This window comes from Molothrus aeneus, chromosome Z (assembly GCF_037042795.1).
Source record: "Molothrus aeneus isolate 106 chromosome Z, BPBGC_Maene_1.0, whole genome shotgun sequence".
NCBI classification, from domain to species: Eukaryota; Metazoa; Chordata; class Aves; order Passeriformes; family Icteridae; genus Molothrus; species Molothrus aeneus.
Genome location: NC_089680.1, coordinates 60,474,890 through 60,495,923, shown reverse-complemented (window position 1 = coordinate 60,495,923; position 21,034 = coordinate 60,474,890). Strand labels below are relative to the sequence as shown.

At 38.6% G+C, this 21,034-nt stretch overlaps 1 protein-coding gene across 3 annotated transcripts in view; it reads left to right on the top strand.

Moving 5' to 3' along the window:
- MCTP1 (multiple C2 and transmembrane domain containing 1) overlaps window positions 1-21,034 on the top strand; it is a 207,104-nt gene that overhangs the window by 142,237 nt on the left and 43,833 nt on the right. For all 3 annotated transcript variants that reach the window (XM_066569227.1, XM_066569228.1, XM_066569226.1), the window contains one exon: window positions 12,233-12,352. In XM_066569227.1, the coding sequence (XP_066425324.1) occupies window positions 12,233-12,352 (120 nt within the window). The remainder of the gene's footprint in view (window positions 1-12,232; window positions 12,353-21,034) is intronic.

Here is a 21,034-nt window from a genome sequence, read left to right as displayed (position 1 = left end):
ATACTGAGACATTCCCAAGTCTGTGGGAATGGATGGGATTCACCAAAGGGTACTGAGATCTGATAGGAGAGCTTGCCAAGCCATTTTTCATCATTCATCGTGAGTTCTGGTTAACTGGTGAGGTCCCAGACAACTGGAGGTTGGCCAGTGTAGTGCCCACCTACAAGAAGGATTCAGGGAACTAGAGGGCTGTCAACCTGACCTTGGTGTTTGGGAGGGTTATGGAACAGATATCTTGAGTGCCTTCATGCATCACAAATAGGACAACCAGGGGATCAGGCTCGGCCAGCATGGGTTTAGGAAGGGCAGATCCGGCTTGATCAGCTGATCTCCTTCTATTATGAGGTTACCAACCTAGTGGATGATGAAAAACTGTGGATATTGTCTACCTTGGACTTCAGTCACCCCCAGCATTCTGCTGGGGAAGCTGTGTCCTGAGTGACCAAAAATGTGTATTCTGTATTTCCTCTATGTTAATCCATGTAGTCTGTTTTTACTGTCACGTTAAGATTCAGCAACCCAAGAAGCCATACTTGTGTGTTTTACACTGGGTTCACAGAAGGGGAAATGGGGGATCCCTTTAAAAACCAGAAACAAATGTGTGTGGAGCTCTTCTTCTGTTGTCTTCTGGCTATCTAGGGGTTGGCATGGGGCAGATCTCTGCACTGACACCAAGAAGCTACATTTTGCAATCCAAAACTTCTCCACAGTGAACTTTGCAACAACTTTTCATTACTGCTGCTTTGTGCTGTGCTGTTTGGCAAGGTAGTTTTCTTTTGTTCTCCTGAGGCTTTGGAACCTCACAATACCATTCTCTCCAGCTGCTGCACCAGGCCAGGGGAGATCAAACCCGCTGCATGAGTTCCAGCCACTCTCCGCAGCTGCTGTGCTGTGCTGGGAAGCTTGGCCATCTATCTCTCTGTGAGTTCCAGCCCCTGCGGGTGGTCAGCGTTGCAGCAGCTGGAAAGTTTCTTCCAGCATCCCAGCAGTGTTGATTTGTTTTGGACAAAAAATAGTATTTTGGTTGTTGCTGTTTTTCTTTTTAGTAAGCTTTTATTTTTTCACTTAGACCTTCCCACATTCATTTTTCCTTATTGATGAAAGGGGAGTGGTTAAAACTAAAGGGGAAATAATTCACTTTTGAGTCACTCTTTTGTATAACTGTATTAAACTAAGGCAAGCTGGCAGCCTGTGGCTTGGGCAAGTGCACTGAGTTAAGAACTGGCTGGAAGGCTGGGCCCAGAGCATGGGGGTGAATGGTGCTGCAGTTGGTGGTCAGTCACTACTGGGAATCCCCAAGGCTCAGTATGGGTTCCAGCCCTGCTTAATGTCTTTATTGCTGGTGTGGGTGAGGGGATTGAGTGTACCCTCAGTAAGTTGCAGACAGCACTAAGCTGGGCAGGAGTGTTGATCTGCTGGAGCATGGGCAGCCTCTGCAGAGTGATCTGGACAGGCCAGGCCAAGGGGCCGAGGCCGGCGCTGTGAGGTTCGATAAGGCCAGACCTGGCTCCTGCACTTGGATCACATCAACCCCATGCAGTGCCACAGGCTGGGGGAGGAGTGGCTGGAGAGTGGCCCAGGAGGAAAGGACCTGGAGATGCTGATTGACAGCTGGCTGAACGTGAGAGAGTGTGCCCAGGTGGCCAAGAAGGCCAATGGCATCCTGGTCTTTATCAGAAATTGTGTGGCCAGCAGGACCAGGGCACTGATTGTCCACCTGTGCAGTGGTGATTCCCCAGCTCAAGTTCAGTTCTGGGCCCTCCACTTCAAGAAGGGCATGGAGGTGTGGGAATGTGTGTCCAAGAAGGGCAACAGAGCTGGTGAAGGGTGTAGAGAGCAGGGCCATATGAGGGGCAGCTGAGGGAGCTGGGGTTGTTTAGCCTGGAGAAAAGGAGGCTCAGGGAGACCTTTTCACTCTCTACAACTGCCTGAAAGGAGGCTGTAGCGAGATGGGGTTGGTCTCTTCTTGCAGTCAGTTAGTGACAGGATGAGAGCAAATGGCCTCAAGCTATGTTAGGGAAGGTTAATTTTGGACATCAGAAAGAATTTCTTTACTGAATGGGTTAAATACTGGATGAGAGCAAATACCTTCAAGCTGTGCCAGGGGAGGTTCAGTTGGACATTAGGAAGAATTTCTTTACTGAAAGGATGGTCAGGCACTGGAACAGGCTGCCTAGTGAAGGGATAGAGTCACCATCCCTGGATGTATTCAAAACAGGCTGGACCTGACACTGCTATGGTTTAGCTGACATGGTGGCTTTGGTCAAAGGTTAGACTCTGTCATCTTTGAGGGTGTAAGGGAAGGACATCCATCAGAGCTAATCAGAGGTCTGGTGAGAGTGAGCAGAGGGGTAGAGGAGTCTATACCTGCTGGAATACACTTGCCTAGAGAACAGGTAATTGAATTCCCGAGTCTTGCAAAAAGCTTTCTTGAGCATCAGCAAAACATTTATCCCCCTCTCCAGATGCTGTTGTGAAGACATTGGCAAAGCAGTGCCATTTTGAGAGAGTTACCTCGAATGGTAGACATGAGCTGCAGCTCTGAAGAGTCCAGGTCTGCTCACAAATCATCAATCTGCTTCAGTGTGACAGGTCAGTTCCACAGGACTTTACAGATTTATTAAAAACCCAGGTCAAGTTACTCCTGCCTTCCTCTCCTTGGTGTCACCCAAAGCTCAGGTGGAAGGGAGGTATTGGGGAATTGGGGAAGGAGGAGTGACATTGAAAAGACAGTCTGCTAAAACCCCAAGTCTGCTCTATCTTTAATAAAAAATACATGGTTAGTAATTATGCTGCACATACCTCTGTGACTATGAGAATCATAAGATCAAGCCTCCATCTTGAATTTTAAATGTCATTTTTATTTGGACTTGCTAGAAACACGACAGTGAGCAGAGAAGTTTTTCACATGTGCATAATCTGTTTTAGTGATTCAGGGTTTGAGCAAGAAACTGTACTCCTTTGCCCTAAGGACAGTTTCTTGCTGCTTTTCAAAGACTTTTTATGATTAATGAATGCATTCAATCTTGTATAAAATTAAAAAAAATCTCTTTTAAGTTGTAGACAACTTAATAATGAGACTTCTCTAATAGAATAGACTATTCTCTAATAGAATATTTGGCTGTTTTGGTTTGGTTGAAAGATCTTGAGACTTGAACAGAGTGTTAAAGTACAGAAGCCATATGGGTATGATTCCAAGTCTTGGGCCCTGCTTATTTAAATTTATGAAATACCTGTTTTTAGAGTTTGGTCCTTTAAGGGAGAACTCTCTGCTTCTTGCCATATGTAGCAAGTTTAAACACACATACAAAATCTGTAGTTTTTAAACACACTGATTGTGATCTCATTACTATGGTATCTTATATAACCGCCCCCCCCAAAAAAAACAAACAAACCAAAAACCAAAAAAACCCACCAAACAAAAAACAAACAAAGTAAAAATACTCTGCATTTCCCTATTCACATTTTAAGGATGTGCATTGAAGTAAGCATCTATAAAATGTACTGCTCTTCTTCCCTGGTTAGTAAATGTTACCAATGATGGTCCTGGCTCAAAAAATGCTTTTTAGAGCTGTGAAACATTTCCATGTTCAAGTATGGCTAAACATGTTGGAGTGGCAATCATCTAAATAAATGAAATGTAATTCTGCTGAAACAAAAAACTGCTGGGGTAGATTCTATGAAACATCATATATTTGGAGTCTACAACACTACTTCCTGCAAATGTGGAGAGAGGAATACAGCTTGGGTGCTAGCATTTGCTGACTGGAAAGATAAACTATAAAAACAATATGATAGTTGTCAGGACATAGATCTCTGTGCTAAATATGATTTAATGCAGTTTGTAAAAATACAGATATAATTAAATTTATTACAGAAAAACAACTGGTGTTTTCAATAACATGAAAATATACTTCTCCCGCAGAAACATCACTCAATGAAAGCAGCAGAAGACAGTTTCTAGGATCATAAGAAAGAAAATATTTTTTTGTTGTTGAATTTATTTGTTCTGAAAAGTTACATTGCATGTTATAGATTTAAAATCTTATTTCTCAATATATCTTACAAGAGTGAACCTTAAAATCGCATTTAAAAATACAAAAAAACTGTATTGCAGGCTGTTCAATTACATGGTATAGTCTTTCTGTGTTTTGGATAGGTGATGCCCTACTTACTGCTGCCCACAGAACTTGCTGTTGCTTTTAAGTATGTGATTCAAAAATGTGAACTTCTGAATATTGTTCACCTTTACTTCTCTTTCAGCCTTAACCTCTCTTGTCTCTTTCCAGCACCTTATATGAATGGTTACTTAACTTTAACCAAAATGTAAGGGGGCTTTCTGTAGTTTTTAACACAATAATTCAGTTTTGTTTGGTAAGTCTATTTCTGATATTCCCTTTTTTTTTCTCTTCCCATGAAGCACCTCTGGTTTTTTTCCAAGATGTCAGTTTTGTGCTTGCCCTCATTAAACAGGTCACTTATGTACAGATTGAGAGAAATCTTTTAGGTGACTGAAAGTGCATCAGACATTGTAAGGTATGAAAAGTGTATTTGTTAACCAGGTATTTGACTCCATTTCTTGTACAACTCCCAGCAGTTCAGGACATTGCTCTTCCAGGAAAGTCTGTATTAGTCTGATGTGATTTCTCAAATGCACCTGAGTGGGGCTTTGCAGAACAGAGAAGTTTAGCAAGGGCATGAAGAAGTAAACTCAACCAAAGAAGACTGAGTGGTGATACACTAGTAAATATGCTAGTTATGTTATAAATTACATTTGTTTAATAATTCATAACTGATTCTACCAAATTGTGAAGTGACTGTTAGTAGATGTCCTCCCACTCCTTTGTGCTGTGTTTTACAATAAAAAGAGACAAAAATGTACAGGATGTACATATTCATGAACTGCATTCTAACTTCTACCTTCTCTTTATCTCACTGAAATATTTGGAGTTTGCACTGTTTATGCTGATAGCAGAAGTCATCGTGTTCTTTATAGTGCAATTTGTTAACTTTTACAGAAAAGTATGTGAATATACTTTAGCTTTCTTGGGACCTGCTGTAGTCTACTGTAAAAAATTGCCAGCTAAAAATGACCTTGGAGAGTTTTGTTTAGCATTTTATTTAAAGAAAGCATTGCAGAATATAATTGCACCTGTCGTACTAGAGAACAAAAAATACTTGCTTGTCTCAGTGACATCAGCCTGGGGACAGACTTAGAAGTACAGGATTTGGGTTGTTCAAACACCTGGAGCTGCTTCACTCTGTGATCTAAACTATTATTTTCTGCTAAGTTTTCATTTCTGCAATGTACAATTGTGCTCTGCACAGAAAAATTTAAAGACTTGGTAAATACTGAAGAAAAACACATAGCTTACATGCTAACATGTAGATATCTCTGGCATCAAAGTTATTTCAAACAAATCATTTAGGGTGGAAAGCTACAGGATGTTCATAGGGAAAGAGTAAAAGACTGTAAATAGACTAGAAGGAGTTGGTAACGTCAGCCCTAGATTAACATTAGAGCTGTGAATAGGAACAGGCATGCATAGCTGTAGAGGACAGAGCAGACACATACATCTGCAAACTCTGACAACTGAAGTTTTGGAGGCAAAGTCTTGAGATCAATGAAGGAGAATTTTTTTAAAGTACAATATAGACTGGGAGATCAAGTTACAATGAATGGCAAGCTAGCTGAAATTAATTACTGAAATGAATTTATTAATTAAAATTTATTTACAAATAAGTACATTAAAAGGTAGAAAAACATTTTCCTACATTGTGTGAAGAAATTGCAGGTTATGTACTTTAAAGCTGATCAGTAATAGAGGAACAAATCCTAGGCTTTTTATTTATTTGTTTTTATACAGTTATACTCAACCAATACTCCAGACATCATAAAAGAACATGATGAAGCAGGTCATAAATCATGAGTATGAAAATCAGCCTGGAGAACTCACTGAGGTTGGCTGATGGTCTTGAAAAGTTGAAATAATTTATTAATTAGACCTACTTGGACAGAGTTTCTTCAATGTAACAAGGACATTACAGTTCCAGTCTGTGAAATGAGACTTCAGCTTATGGAAGTGTCTCTCCATAGGGAAGCCAGGCATACAGGTAGTTACCAAACCAAAACACAGTATTTTTGCATTTTATCACTGGAAACCACAGCCTACTTTAACACCTTTAGCTACAAGGTTTTAGTCTTCATTCATACGGTTTAAATTTTATTGCTGTTGCTTTCACTCAGACAGTTGGTAAAGTGTCAGTTTTCCTACAACCAAAGGACTTAACTTTATCAAAGGTTGTGCTTCCTAAAATCCTTTGATCCTAACGGTCCTTTTATTTTGGTGGTGGTTATTTATGAATGAATAGTGAGGAGGGCTTATTTAGGTTTTTTGACATACCAATGAATATGGGCACAATTTAAGAATTTGTGAAGTTTATGTCATTCATATTCACAATTTTTAAAGTAAGTGACTTACTTTTCATTAAAATATGTATTTTCTATTTTGCTTTGGGAAAAGTAAGTCTGAAAGTTTTGTATTTTCCAGTATTTGGGTAATGGTGACTATTTCTACCCTATTAAACATTTTGATAGTGTTTTCTTAAAATGTTAAATTATCTTCCTTCATCTGCAATAGTGGATAGAAGATAAGTGAGGAAGCAGCTTAAGAAAAAGTTAATCTGATGCACTATGTGATGTACAGAAAACAGTATTTCTAACAACTTCCATACAGGTGTTTGGGGATTATGTATGTTGTCTGAACTCTGGTAGATGTACAGTGAAGTGTAATTAAGCTGAAGAAGGTACCAAATATTTTTTCTCTTTACCCAGTTTAATAACTTTTGATGGACAATTTAATTTTAAAATCTTCAGGCTTTTGGGAGGAGGCCCGTTCAAAGCCCATCAGCTTCTCATAAGGCAGTAAGAAAGGAAGGGGGCAATGATAACATTTTGTTCCTGGATTGTCTGAAGAAATTAAATTTTTCAAATTGAATTGCAAGATGTAGATGATAGAAAATTGATGCCCAGGTGAAGTGATAAAATGCCTACATAATGAAGGAAGATAGATGTGAATATGTAGATCCTTGCTTGCATGCGATCTTTTCAGTGCAACACTATTTAAAACTATATAGAGCTCTTAAGATCATCAGTCTATTGTGCATAAATATTTGTAGTTATCTAGCATGATCCATATTGTAATTTTACACTTCTCACAAAGTCAACACCTTAGATTTTTCTTCTGAAGTGATTCTCACTGAAGATACTCAGTATCTCAGTAGTTGCCACTGTTTCATTGTATAAAACACCATGCAGGAACCTTAAAACCTGCAGTCCTTGGTACAGTCTGTATCAAGCAGATACAGGTTTTGTCTCATTCTTTCTAGTCCTGTGAGAATACATCAAGGGACAAAGCCTCAGGTGATAAAATTGTCATTTTGAGCTTAAATGGTAAATGGAAGATCCTGTGATTGGAGTGCAGTATTTGGACCTGTAGACATTGTCTATTTGTGCCAAAATGGTTTGCAGCCAATTTTTGTGTTTCCAGGGTAATCAAGAGATTGGTTATTAATATAAGGCAAGGATATAGATAATATGTAAATAAGGCTGTAGAGATGTTCTGTGAAAATGATCAAGGAAAGCCACAATTTGAGTAGGACACTGCAGCATGAGTGTTGTGCCCTGTGTGAGACAATGGTAGTGGGGATGTCTGTGTTTTGCTTTACTCCCAACACATTACAGCTCATGGCTCTGGGTGCTACCAGTGCCAATATCTGGTCCACTGAACGCAGGCATTTCTGTGGAATTAACATTTTCTAGTTTTGTCATAAAGCTTTCAAACAGCAGTTCTTGCAGCCCTCTTTCAATATGTCCTCTGGTCTCTTCTGTACCTGAGGATGAGGTCCGTGTCCCCTGTAGGGTTGATCCTTTTTTTTCACATGCTCTTCCCTGCTAGCAGTCAAAACAGAAGCAAAAGGAAAAAAGGAGAAGAGTTGAGAAAAACCGGGGATTATTGCTGTGAAGTGGGTGCAAACAGGATTTTGTTAAAAATGAAAAGAGGTTGGGTGGAGGTAGATAAAAAGAAATCTGAAATAATTGTTCTGTAGAACATGGCCTTTCCACATAGGCAGAAATCTTTCTTTTCACTTCTGTCAGAAGATAGTCAAATAGAGAATCTTGTCTCTTAATTAGAAAAAAAAATACTCATCAAACACATCTCATCACTGGAAAGCTAATGATCCACAGCTGCTAGTCTGAAAGGGCAGGCTTTTTTTTCTCAACAGTAGGAAGTGTTAATAATTTTGGATAAGATTTCTTTTTAAAATATACTATAGTTTGCAAAAGAATAGGATATTCAATATCTTAACTTAAATTTATTTTTGAAGTGCTGTACACTAGGGATAGTGTCATGTGTCTCTCTGAATGATGATTTAATGCATGTGTCTCTCACTAAGAGTATAAACTGAAAGTGACCAGTGCATGCCTGTGACTCTGAAAACTTTGACCTCATGGGAGAGATGAAAAAAGCCCTTCCTTATATTCTTCTGTATAGGAAATGGCAGTTGTATTAAACTGTAACCTTTGAGACTCACACTCATCTCTTAAAATAGTTAGCTTGTTTCAGTGATGACCATCCTTTTTTTACACACACAAGGCCATTATTTTCCTGGAAGTTATCATGTCAGATACCGTCCACTAGATGCTTTATGGACATGGACAACTCTCAGAACTGTTCTTTTATACTTATTTGTTAGCTTTTCTGGTTTGTTTTGGGTATGGGACTTTTTGGCCCATACTTGCTTAATGGAATGTTGGTTTACTTCTCCATGTTTCATGAAGGTTTGTACATATCACTTCCTTCTTCTCTTTCACCTCTGCTATCGGGCCTTTAATCCATAAGAACTGAGTCCTGGAGATTTCTTGCTGTTCTGCACCAGATTTTGGATTTGCTTGTGTTTACTTAAAAGTTTTGTCTGATACTGGAAATCTGCTTGTTTTCTCTCATACACATTTCATGAGTGCATTTCTTGTCTGGGAAGAATAATGAGGCCATTTAGGTCAGAGGGCCATAACTGTGCTGGTCTCATGCAGCACACATATAATTTGTGTCGCAATGTTTGTGTAGTGCCTGGCTGAGACAGTTGCCTGAAAGGAGGAACTGGTTAAAATTCAGACAGACTAGATGAAAATTAAGGTGGCAGGTCAGCAAAATCATCTTCAGGAATGACAGGTGTAATATCAACATTTTGAATGGCATGTCCTTACAATTTGTAAAAAGGTAATATCTTAATATGTTTTAATGGCTGTACTGTAAGGAATTAATGCCCTTGAAGGTCATTTGGCCCTTAGAAACTTCAAGGGAGAAGTGTTTGAATTGGAATTCATCAATATTCTGGAGTACAGAGCACATGATGACCATGTTCCTCAGACTCTAGTCAGGTCCAAGTCTCCTGAGTCTGTGTGTAGATTGTTGGCTTTTTTCCTCTGGGGCCAGGGAGTGTTTAAATAGTACTTCATTTCTTAACCACTTTTTAACCAAAGTTCAGCTGGGGCCCTGATAAAGACTGTATGTGTTACCTTTTCTCAACAGGTAATCTCTAGTATTTACTTTTTTGATACTTGGTGTTTTTTGCTGGCTTCCAAAACACCCTTCAGTGTGCATTCATTGACTCGGTATTTCTGGGATTAAAGCACGCAAGGATATTTTGCTTTTCTTTTGAGACACAAAATTTGTTGCAAGTTGGTTACATCTGATTTGCCACTCTATTAGATACAGCAAGGTCACAGAGCAGTTCTTGGATGAGATGAGATGAGATATTGCTTGCTTCTATCGTGGTTTTAAGCCTAGCTGGAGATGAAACACCACGTAACCATTTGCTCAAATGTCTCCTCTCTTCCCCCACATCCTGGTGGAATGAGGAGGAGAATTGAAGTAAAGTTTCTACACTGAGATAAGAACAGTTTAATAATTGAAAGTAAAGTGAAATGCCATACTAAAGGGAAATAAAAATGGTAATAAAAAAAATACCCAAACAAAACAATGCAGTGCAGTTTCTCACCACCTAGTGACCCTTGCCAGACCCCTCTTCCTGAAACCACACCACCACCCACCCTTCTGGGTAAGTCCCCCTGGTTTATATCCTGAGCATGATGCTCTGTGGTGTGGAAATACCCTTTGGTCTGTTCCAGTTGTCTGTGCCAGCTGTGCTCCCTCCCAGTTTATTTTGAATACCTTCCACTGGCAGAGCATGAGGCAATTTGAAAAAAGGCCCTTGACTTTGGATAAACACAACTTAGCAGAAACCCCAAAACATCAGTGAGTTATCAGCACCATTCTCATTCTGAATCCGAAACAGCTGCTAGGCAGAAATTAACTCTACCTTAGCTGAAACCAACACAGCTTCTTAGGCATTACCATGTCTAACAGATTTTCTTTTAAACTAAACAACCTTAATTTTTTTTTTCTTTCAAGTGAAAAACTTCTAGAAATGCTAATATCCTTGTTTTTGTTTCACAAACAGTGCTTTTCAGTTCTTTTAGTAATTATCACGTTTGTCTTGCAGTTTCATAGGCTTGCATATACATAGTAAAGAGTGGTAGAAAGTATGGGGGTGAGGTAAGTTACCTGATGTTGAGAAAGATTACCTAAGATTTGGAACTATTTTTTTGCTTTCTATGTGGCTGCTTGTATTTGATAAGATCATTTTGTTGTAACTCCAAACAAAAATCTAGCAGAAGACTCCAAGCAAAAAATCTAGCCAAAGACTATTAAAATCTGCATTTTGTTCTTACTGATCTTTACATACATCTTGATGGCTAATTTGGGAAAATGAGCTCTGTTTTGGTTTACCTGGGTATTGGCATTGCTTTAGGTTTGCGAGTTCTGTAGCACAACACCTTCAATCCTTGTAGAAGGTATTAAAAGTAATAATATTCAAAAGCTTTACTATTTGGATGAAAAGGCTTATCAAGATTTCTGGATGTTTATCCAGCTCTAGTATGTAGTACAATTTGCTTTCACTTTTTTGTTGTTGGTAGGGAACAATGGTAGGGAACAATGTCTAGACAGGGGTGTATGGAGCTGTCAGTGGGATGGGTTTCTCTGGCGGTGAGATGACCAAGTTGATCCCACGCTGAAGACCAGCCCCAGTTATTTAGACACACATCTCTAGGAGATGTGACCCAAACAGGCTTCTGGCAGCCCCTGGTGACAGAGCACTTGAGCTGTTTTGAGCTAACACTGCAATAAATCAAAGTTTTCAAAGTGGTGGACTTAGGTGGCTTCTCAGCATTCTTTTTAAACCCATTTTGATGAATCCACGGTCAGTTCTATTTTACTATACTTTCTTTAAAATAATCATATTATTTTAGCTTTTACTGTGATTTCTTGCTAGTTTTCCACGCAAAAGACTTCTGATTGCTACTTCTTTTTGTTTGTATGGCATTAGTACAAAATGACCGTGTTCTTCTTTTCTAAATAGCAGATTAGTATTTAATCAACTTTTGTGCCACCTTTACACTGCTTGAGGGTTGTTTCAAAGCTATAACCAGATTCAATAACATATTGAGGTCTTCTTTAAATTTATCATATCCCTGCGACCTACAAGGAAAATGGAGAGGGACTTTTTATAAGGGTATGTAGTGATACAACAAGAGGTAATGGCTTTAAACTGAAAGAGGAGAGGTTTAAATTAGATATTAGGAAGAAATTCCTTATTGTTGAGGATGGTGGCACTGGAACAAGTTGCCCAGAGAAGTTGTGAATGCCCTGTCTCTGGAAGTGTTCAAGGCTAGGTTGGATGAGGCTCTGAGCAGTCTGGTCTAGTGAAAGATGTCCCTGCTGTGTTGAGGGGGGTGAATCTAGGTGGCCTTTAAGGTCCCTTCCAACCCAAGCCTTTCTATGATTCATGAAAGCAACTAACCTTTCTTAAAATGCAATCTTATTTTTATGCTCTTTTGCATTATTCACAAAGCATTATTTTATGAGAGAACAATTAATATTTCTCTTGATGACAGTACATCAACTTTTCTTTTCCAAGAATTAAGGTAGGAGGGATTGGGAAGGGTAGTAGTTGTATTGTGGAGGTAAGTGTGAGTCAGCAAAGTGGTTGAACAACACTCCACAAGGAGACGTGGATTTCTTTAGAATTGTTTCAATTTATTGGTCTTAACTCTGCACAAGAGTTCAATGCTGATTTCAATCACTTTTTTTCCTGCTCTGTCTTCTAGCTTTTTCTTTTTGTGGTCTGGAACTTTGAGCTCTACATGATACCACTGGCTTTGTTGCTGCTGCTGGCATGGAACTACTTCTTGATCGTATCAGGAAAAGATAACAGGCAACATGATACAGTAAGTCTTCTCTACTTCAAGGGCATACAAGTTTTTTTCTTTTTTTAACTAGGTAAATTTTTTAAACTGGGTTAAATATGATACCTTTTTCAAAATGTCTCCCTTCATAATGTTTGATGGACAATTTTCCCACCTGCAATTTAATTTAATTCTGGCTGTCCGATATAAGTGAGTCTGATTTTGTTGAAATGTCATTTAAAAATACAATAGAACATGCATTATCTAGAGAATCTGTTTTGTGTGGGAGCAGAGAAGCTTGTTGTTGAGGAAAAGGCAAATTCTTTGAAATGATTTTATATGGCTAAGTCCTTAAGTTGTATTTTTATTAACATGTTGAATTTAAAAATTAAAATTATTCCAGTTTGTTAACAGTTTCAGAATGTATCACATTTACTGTATTTCACAATTCATCATTAATATTCATTGAGCTTAATATTAGCCTTTTCTTATTCTCCTCTTTTAATGCCATCATTTAATTAACATGTAGTTGGGATATAATGTAGGAAACATTTACTAATAAATGGCATTTATTAACAATATTAAAATGGTTTAAATTTTCAGAAGTACATATCAAAAGTTGAAGTTGTATTCTATACTGTACAAATTTTCAAGCGTCCAAGCAGTTAAAGGATTTTGCATGCTGTACTGCTGAGCCTTATCAATTCGATATTTGTACTAGTTTTTGTATCCCAAAACCAGCATGTTGTCTACTACTTTATGATCTGAATAGATAACTGAATGGGCAGGAGAAAAATCTAAAACAGACTAGATAATTGGTCTCTAAGGACAGTGGTTAATGGAGGTCAGTAACAAGTGGACGACCACAGTACAAGGTCCTGTTTAACATCTCTTCCAGTGAAGTACAGGAGATGATAGTGCACTCCCATCAAGTTTTTGGGTTACATCAGTTGTGTGGGACCATTTGACACTCTGGATCTGCCACTCAAAGGGATCTAAGTGGGTTGATTAAATGAACTGATAGGAGCCCCATGAAATTCAGAAGGAAGAATCCTGCTTTTGGGGAGAAATAACCTATTGCGGTGATAAAGAGTGGAAATTGGTTGTCTGCAAGCAGCTGTCTGAACTGGGCCTAGGGGTTTTAGAAGGCAGCAAGGTGATCAGAAGCACGGGTCGTGGATTGAGGGAAGTGGTTATCTCCACTCTTCAGCACTTGCCAGAATGCATCTAGGATAGTGTCCAGTTTGGCGCATGCCAGTTCAAGAAAGTCATTGATGGACTTCAGCAAGTTCAGTGAAGGGCTACCAACATGATCAGGGGCTTAAGCCCTCATCAACCAGCCCTTGAAGAGAAGCTAAGGGAAGTGGACTTGAAAGATCCTGGCAAATAAAAGGCTTTTAGTGACTGGAACACCCTATAAGGAGGTTAAGAAGAAGATGGAGCTAGACTGCACAAGTGATCTGTGGTGGAAGAGGCAACAAACTTCATTTGAAACAAAAGAGGTTCAGACTACAAAACCTTTTTTGCCTTGAGAATTGTTAAGCAGTGTCGCAGACATCTTTTCATTAAAAATACTTTCTTAGGATTTTCCCTTCTGAGAAGCTGAGAGGCCTCAAAAACAAAATGTAAGCAATGGTTATCTGCTGCTGTGGAATGCAACAGGTGGATCTGTGATTGGTCTCGTGTAGATGTTTAAAATTAGTGACCAGTCACGGCAGAGCTGGCTCTCTCTCTCTGTCCGAGCCACAGACCTTTGTTTTCATTCTTTTCTATTCTATTCTTAGATTAGCTACCCTTCTGAGATGAAACTTTTCCTTCTATTCTTTTTACTATAGTTATAATGTAATATAATGTATATATTGTATAGTTATGTATATAACTATATATACATATATATACATATATGTATATAATGTATAGTTATTGTATAGTTATGTATATAACTATATATATATATACATATACTATATACATATATATGTATATAATGTATAGTTATAATGTAATATATCATAAAATAATAAATCAAGCCTTCTGAACATGGAGTCAGCATTCTCATCTCTTCCCTCATCTGAAAACCTCTGTGAACACTGTCACAAAGCAGTAGAAGAGAATGCTTAGGAAACTGCAGTTATACTATAGAAAGTTTCCAGGAACTGACTGAGTAGTTCTGAGGAACCTGATCTGACCTCATGGCTGACCCCACTTTGAGCAGGAGTTTGGAAATCCCTTCCAGCCTGAATGATCCCCTAATGTATTGCAACTGCAGTTATTAGAACCCATACAGCCCTGATCCCAACACTGTTGCTACCTGTCTACATCACTAAGACTGTTATGCTTCCAAGGATCATCTAAAAATAAGGGTGGGAATGGTAAAGGTATTCCCTAATCCCAAATGTGATTACATTTATGGAAAAAGCTTAAGATCGAGATTTAAAACATGCAATACTTAAAACACAGCCCATTGTCTCCTGATGGCTGAAACACTTAAAGCTTCTCAACCTGAAGATTTCATGAGTACCTGAAATCCCTGGTGAAAGGAGAAATTTTATTTGTGAGTATACAAATACTTTTAATTTCTCTCTGAAATACCACCTGCCTGGAAAGATTATCTGATCATGTAACTTTTCTAACAAACTAATAAAGCTAGTGATGGACTCTCAGTTAAGAATGGACTCTCCTAAAATTTTCCTCTTGCTGAGAGTGCTTCACACCAAGCTAATACAGCCTATATCAAGCAACCATGTTGATCCCAAGTATTTGGTATCTGTGCCATTAATGGCCTTGTTTTCATAATGATTTAAGTTTGGTTATCATCATGTTGAGCATCTACGTTGAGTGAAATCATTTGGAGATTTATTGTAAGCCTTTCTAATTAACTCATGAGTCTTCAGTATCATTAGAATAGGAGTAATCTAAATACCTACCTTTTCCTGTGCAGAGTGTAAATTTTATCTAAAGTAATGAAGCAATGTTTCCTAGTGGCTAGAGAATGTTTCTGTAATCACATGATCTGGCTTCTTTCTCCAAGTCATCAGACATTCCTTGTGTGTCTCTGTGAAATCATTGACTATTTATCTTAGATATATCATCTAACTTCAGAAGTTGCTTTGAAATCCTAAGGCTAATGATAAGACACAAAGATAAATGTATTTGTTACCTGATTAACATTAGACAAGCATAGTTAAAAATTGTATATGGTCTATACTTGTTTAATGTCTATGGAACATACTTAAATTTGGGACCACGCAAAGCAGCTCAGAAGAGTTGATTTCCATTGTAATATCTCTTTGAGAAATCAATTTTCAATTGTCTCGTCAATCCAGGTGCTAGGGACCACACTTCTGCTGGTCAATGATTAGTGACACTGAGTTTCTGTCTGGATATGGCAGACAGACCAGGCTTAACTTATCCATGTTTGACCATCTCTCTAGATAAGATACCATTTGCTTTTTCCTTTTGGGCATCAGATTTTTTTGGAAGTAGTTTAAAACTTATTTCCTCATGGAGAAATTCACCTGCCAAGAAAGGATCTGGGTACTTCTATTATAACATGAACCTGTGCTTCTTGTTTGAATGCAGGTACAGCTATTTTGCCATTTATTATGACTCCTAACAAGTTGTATATGTGAGTCATTTCTTGAATTCAAGGAAGCATTGGATTCCCTAACTTTTGTACATTTTGATCAAGATTAGTTGTATTTCTGAAAGATATGCTCTAATGAAATAGGAACTCTTGCATTAAACATTGGTGTAAGTGACTGTAGATAGATGTAAACTTAATGGATAATTCTGAACTGAACTAAAACAAATGAATTTCTGTCATTGAGTCATGTGGCAGGTGTAAAAATCTGCTGGTATTATGTGGGAAAAAAATAACTAAGATAGCATTCTTAAGGCCTTCTTCTGAATTTTGCAGTAACATTTTTGCCTGAAGTACATCCTGCTGTTTTCTCCAAAGATACTTACACTTCCTTATAATTGTACTCCTGAATATCTGATTTCACAAAATAATTTATTTTTAGCATAGCTGTTGTTCTATTAAACCATGATCACCTAAACACACGAGATTAGAACTGAGTGAATCTTACAAAGCTGGGATTTTTTTTCTTCTCCTGCCTTTTTTCCATCATTTTTACATTGTCTGTGGGGTAGATATCAACTGCTGTGTTTCTGTCACCACTCCCTGCTGCTCATTGTCCTCTGTGCTGGATTTGTGTGGTGGGGAGAGGTGCTGCCCCTATACATAATAGAGCATGGCATGGTGACTGACTGCAAAAGAAAGTATGGTGGGTTTAAAAGCTTGTTTTCAGTATTTTTAAGAAGTTGTTTAATACTTTGATGATTTCAAATACACCAAAAAAAGCCCCTCACCTTTGCAACCTGGAGCAAACAGCAGTGCTTCTGTCTGGTGTCTGCGATCTTCTATTTCTAAGCAAAACTCAGAGTAATTTATAACTGCATGCAGCTAGTGGGGAAAAATTTTTGTTGGTTTTGTTGGGTTTTTTTTGTTACTTGTGCATTTCTACTTCAGGCTATGTTCTGACTGCCTGCTGGAGCTGCCTAACTTAAGGAATGGTCAGATAATCTCTCAAAGTGATTTAAAATGTTCCTACTATCCAGCTGTTCTTGTCCCTTTCCCTGGGATTAAACAATGGATTATATGGTTGGAGTGTCATATAGAGATTAAACACAGTTTGCATAGCTATGAATCTTATTTTTACCCTGTGTACATATGCCTGGGTACCACAATTAGGACAAACTGTGACAGTCTCTCAGCTGTTGATCTATAATGCTTAACTGCTGTAATAGGCACAGTGGATCTCCTCTGGTGACACTGTTCTTGTCATGACCAAATAGGTTGTAGACAGGGAGCGCAGGTAATTTTCTCCTCCATCCTGCCCGTGGAGGACTGTACACATCTGGAAGGACAACAACCAGTTGCACAGCTCTTATTGACAGCAGGAACTTGGTTTTTGCAACTGGGGGATACTTTTTGAGGACTGAAGACTACTAGGAAGATATTCACTTCACCACATGGAGCAAAATCTTCTTTCCCAGAAGCTGTCCAACCTGACGAGGAAAGCATTGAACTAAAAATAAATGGGGGAGGGAGGTGATGGTGACCCATAAAAGTGATGCATCAAGTGAGGAATCACAGAATAGTTTGATTTGGAGCAACACCTTCCACCAGACCAGGTTGCTCAAAGCCCTGTCAAACCTGGCCTTGGAACTCTGCCAGGGATAGGGCACTCATAGCTTCTTTGGGCAACCTGTTCCAGTTCCTCACTATCCTCACAATGAGGAATTTCTTCCCAATATCTAATCTAAACCTGCCTTCTGTCAGTTCAAAGCTACTGCCCCTTGTCCTGTTGTGAAATTGGTTGTCTGAGTTGGCAAGAAAAGGGTGCATGGTGAATGGCCAAGGAAGCCCTCAAAACCAATCCAACAAGATGTGCCCCCCAGGCCAGGTATAGGCACACAAATAAGGAAATGGCTCTGGAAAAGTCTCTCACACCCTCTCTCAGAACCCAGCATGTCAGAGGGAAGTATATTAGTGTGCACATTAGGTACAAAAGTGTGCACAATATAGGAACCAGCAGGAGTTCAGAGGTCCGCATGCAGCCACATTCATTCACAATCACAGACACGTGGTGAAATTGCTGTCATGTCTATTACACAGTGTATGTATTCTGGCTTTTTATCAGCACAGGCTGGGAAGGTGAGGAGTGGGAGTTACTTTTCATTCCAGCAAAGGGAAGATGATGAGGGATCAAAGCATCTAGCATATAAGGAGAAGCTGAGCAAGCTGGAACTGTTCTGCATGGAGGAAGGTTCTTGATGATGTGTATAAATGGCTGAAGGGAGTGGGAGAGAGACACAGCCTCTTCTCAGTGGTGCTCCATCACTGGACAGTATCAATGCCCACAAACCAAACTACGTGAAAATTCATCTGACCACAAAAAAGCACTTTCATTGTAACTGTGGTGACAGCCAGGGCCAGATTGCCATGACAGGTTGTGAAGTGTTCATCTGTGGAGATATTCAAGACCTTTCAGGACACGGTCTTGGGCCATGTCAGAGGCCATCCTCAGAGGTGACCTTGTTTGAGTAGGGAAGTTAGGCTTGATGATGTCTGCTTGATTAGGGAGGATAGGATGGCCCTGCCAACATCTGCCACTCTGATATTCTCTCAACTGAAAGTACTAATATTTCTCTCCTTTTGGTCTATTATTTGTTAGGGATTTTTTCAAAGTAATTTAACATTTAATAGAAGAATAATGCACATTCTTGAAGGTACCTGTGAATGTCCTTCTGCCATATATATTCACATGGAAAAGTGATCACATCTTCCATTGATATTTAATACTTAGAGCCTTTAAGGAAATATTAAGTAGCCAATTTCCTCTTGAATTTATGAGATGCACATGTCATTGCATAGCAAATTATGCTAAACAGCCGGGAGTTAATGCACTATACACAATTTTTTATGAATTTGCATAGTAGAGTGTATATGCATATATATAAAAAAACTATCTTTTAAGTATTATATAAAGTGACAACAAGGCATCTTCTAATTTCATTGTAGGTTTTCTCCTCCATAGAGTTTGATGATTTATATGTATATGTTTATATTAGAAGTTAGAACTAGCCATGCTTAGGATTAAATTTTGAGAACAGAAGAAAAATAATTTTATTAAAGACAGCCTTTTATTTTAAGATTTTAAGCAGTTTTCTCTGGGTACTTTCCTGTAGTCCTCCAATATGAGGACTCAAATCTTCATGTGTGTTCTGGAAATTGCCAAGTTAGAGAAAAAAACAAAAGTGAAAATGGGAAGAATTATGCTTATGAATATATCCATCTCAGTGAATTCTTTTTCTTCACTCAAGAAAAGGTGATCAGCACAATGAGCTTGAGTAGGTCATAGAAGCCCAGCTCACTTCCCCATAGGAGATTTTTTCTGATTAGAATCCTATCACTTTGTTCTAGGAGCCAGGCAACAGTGTCTGTCAGAGCACTGTCAGGTGGATTTGTTGCTGCTTCTGTCTGGGGCTAAGAGTCCCACTTTGCAGTATGTTCAATGCATAAATTAACTCTTACAGGAAAGTGCCTGACTTTAACCAGCTGTTTTCCTACAAGTTGAAAACTGAGTTACCAGGTAAGTTAACAAAGCAGGAACTTGATTTTTTTCCTGTTTCTTCACTTTATGATGTTAAAGACTGTGACCTTACGGTCCTTACATTCAAAGACTTTCATATGCCGATGAATACAGGACAAACACCAAGTGCTTCAGATCCCTTGCCAGTGTGGTGCTTTGGGGTTTTGAGCTTCAAGTCCAGAAATTCTGTTCTGCCGGGGAATCTGCAGAGATTTCTAACTGCAGCTAAATTCTTGCTGAATTATTGGAAAATAATTCTTGTGAATTATTGGAAAAAATAAATGTCATTGCCCCAGTATTCTGGCTAGACAGTGTCTGGAGTATGTCATTTGCACAAGATACAAAAGGATGTTGTCAGGTGAGCAAGTCTTGCCTGCCTTCTGACTGTACTTTCCTGAGAAGTTTTGCCTCTGGTATGATAGCAATGGCAGCAGCCACAAACCCCCCCAGCATTAGGGCTGCTGGGAGCACACAGCCACAGAACAGTATGAGTGTGAAGCTAGCCAGATTTATGACTTTAAGGAAGAAAAGCATGATTGTTTTTATAAAATTATTTTCAATGTTATGCAGAATTGATTTTACCTTGTATTTTCTATCTCTTAACTAATCATAAACTTTGCCTTCTTTCATTATCAATAAAATAAGTTAGAAGGGCTTTTGCAGATGAGTTGTAATCTGTATGTGTGGGCAGGGTGGGTGCTGTTGAAGAACAAGGACTACTGGCAAAATGTGACTGAATATTATGTAATCCACTAAGAATTATTGTTGTCTCCACACAGATGTTTAGGTTTTTTCTATGTGATCCATACAGTCAAGAAATAAATATATAATGTAGTGCTTCACAATGGGACAGGATGGGTTTTCTTTTAATATATCAGAACAGAAACATGAAAGTGCAGCTTAATCATGCATTTAAATATTGTTGATCAAATCTAATTTTTATGACTGCACATAATCACTGAAGCTGGACAAATTTGCTCTAGATTGTGTCATAATGTTTGCTGCATTTAAGTGGAGAATTATCTTTATGAAACATCCTCTCCATAATTTGCCATTAAATGTGACTTGAACAAATCAACATAAATCTTACATAAAGGTTATTTAACTAAATGTTGGTACTATAAATATTTTGAATGCATTGGGCATCAATTCAACTCAACAGTCCCACAGTACACTATGTAAAGATCTACATTGACCAGTAGGCATTTCTCTTCTGCAGCGTAACAGAAAAATATGGTGCTCCAAGTGGCTGTCTGGGCTACAGATAAAAGAGGCTGTCCATGCTGCAGGCATAATTCCTGTGCCAGAGGTTTGCTCACAGTAGCAGAGTATGTAGTAAACTCCTTGGTAAAACTTTACATGCCTGTTCTTACCCCAGCAACAGCTGCAATACCCAAACGCACTACAGAATTGGAAAGCCTTGGCTTGTTTTGGCAATCTGAAGAGAAAGGGCCAAAACCAAAACCCTGCTCTAAATATCTCCAGCATTATTTTAAAATTGGATCTTTTTTTCCTGTCAGAAACCAGCTGGATTTTAATTTAAATTTTGCCACTTTTTATTTCC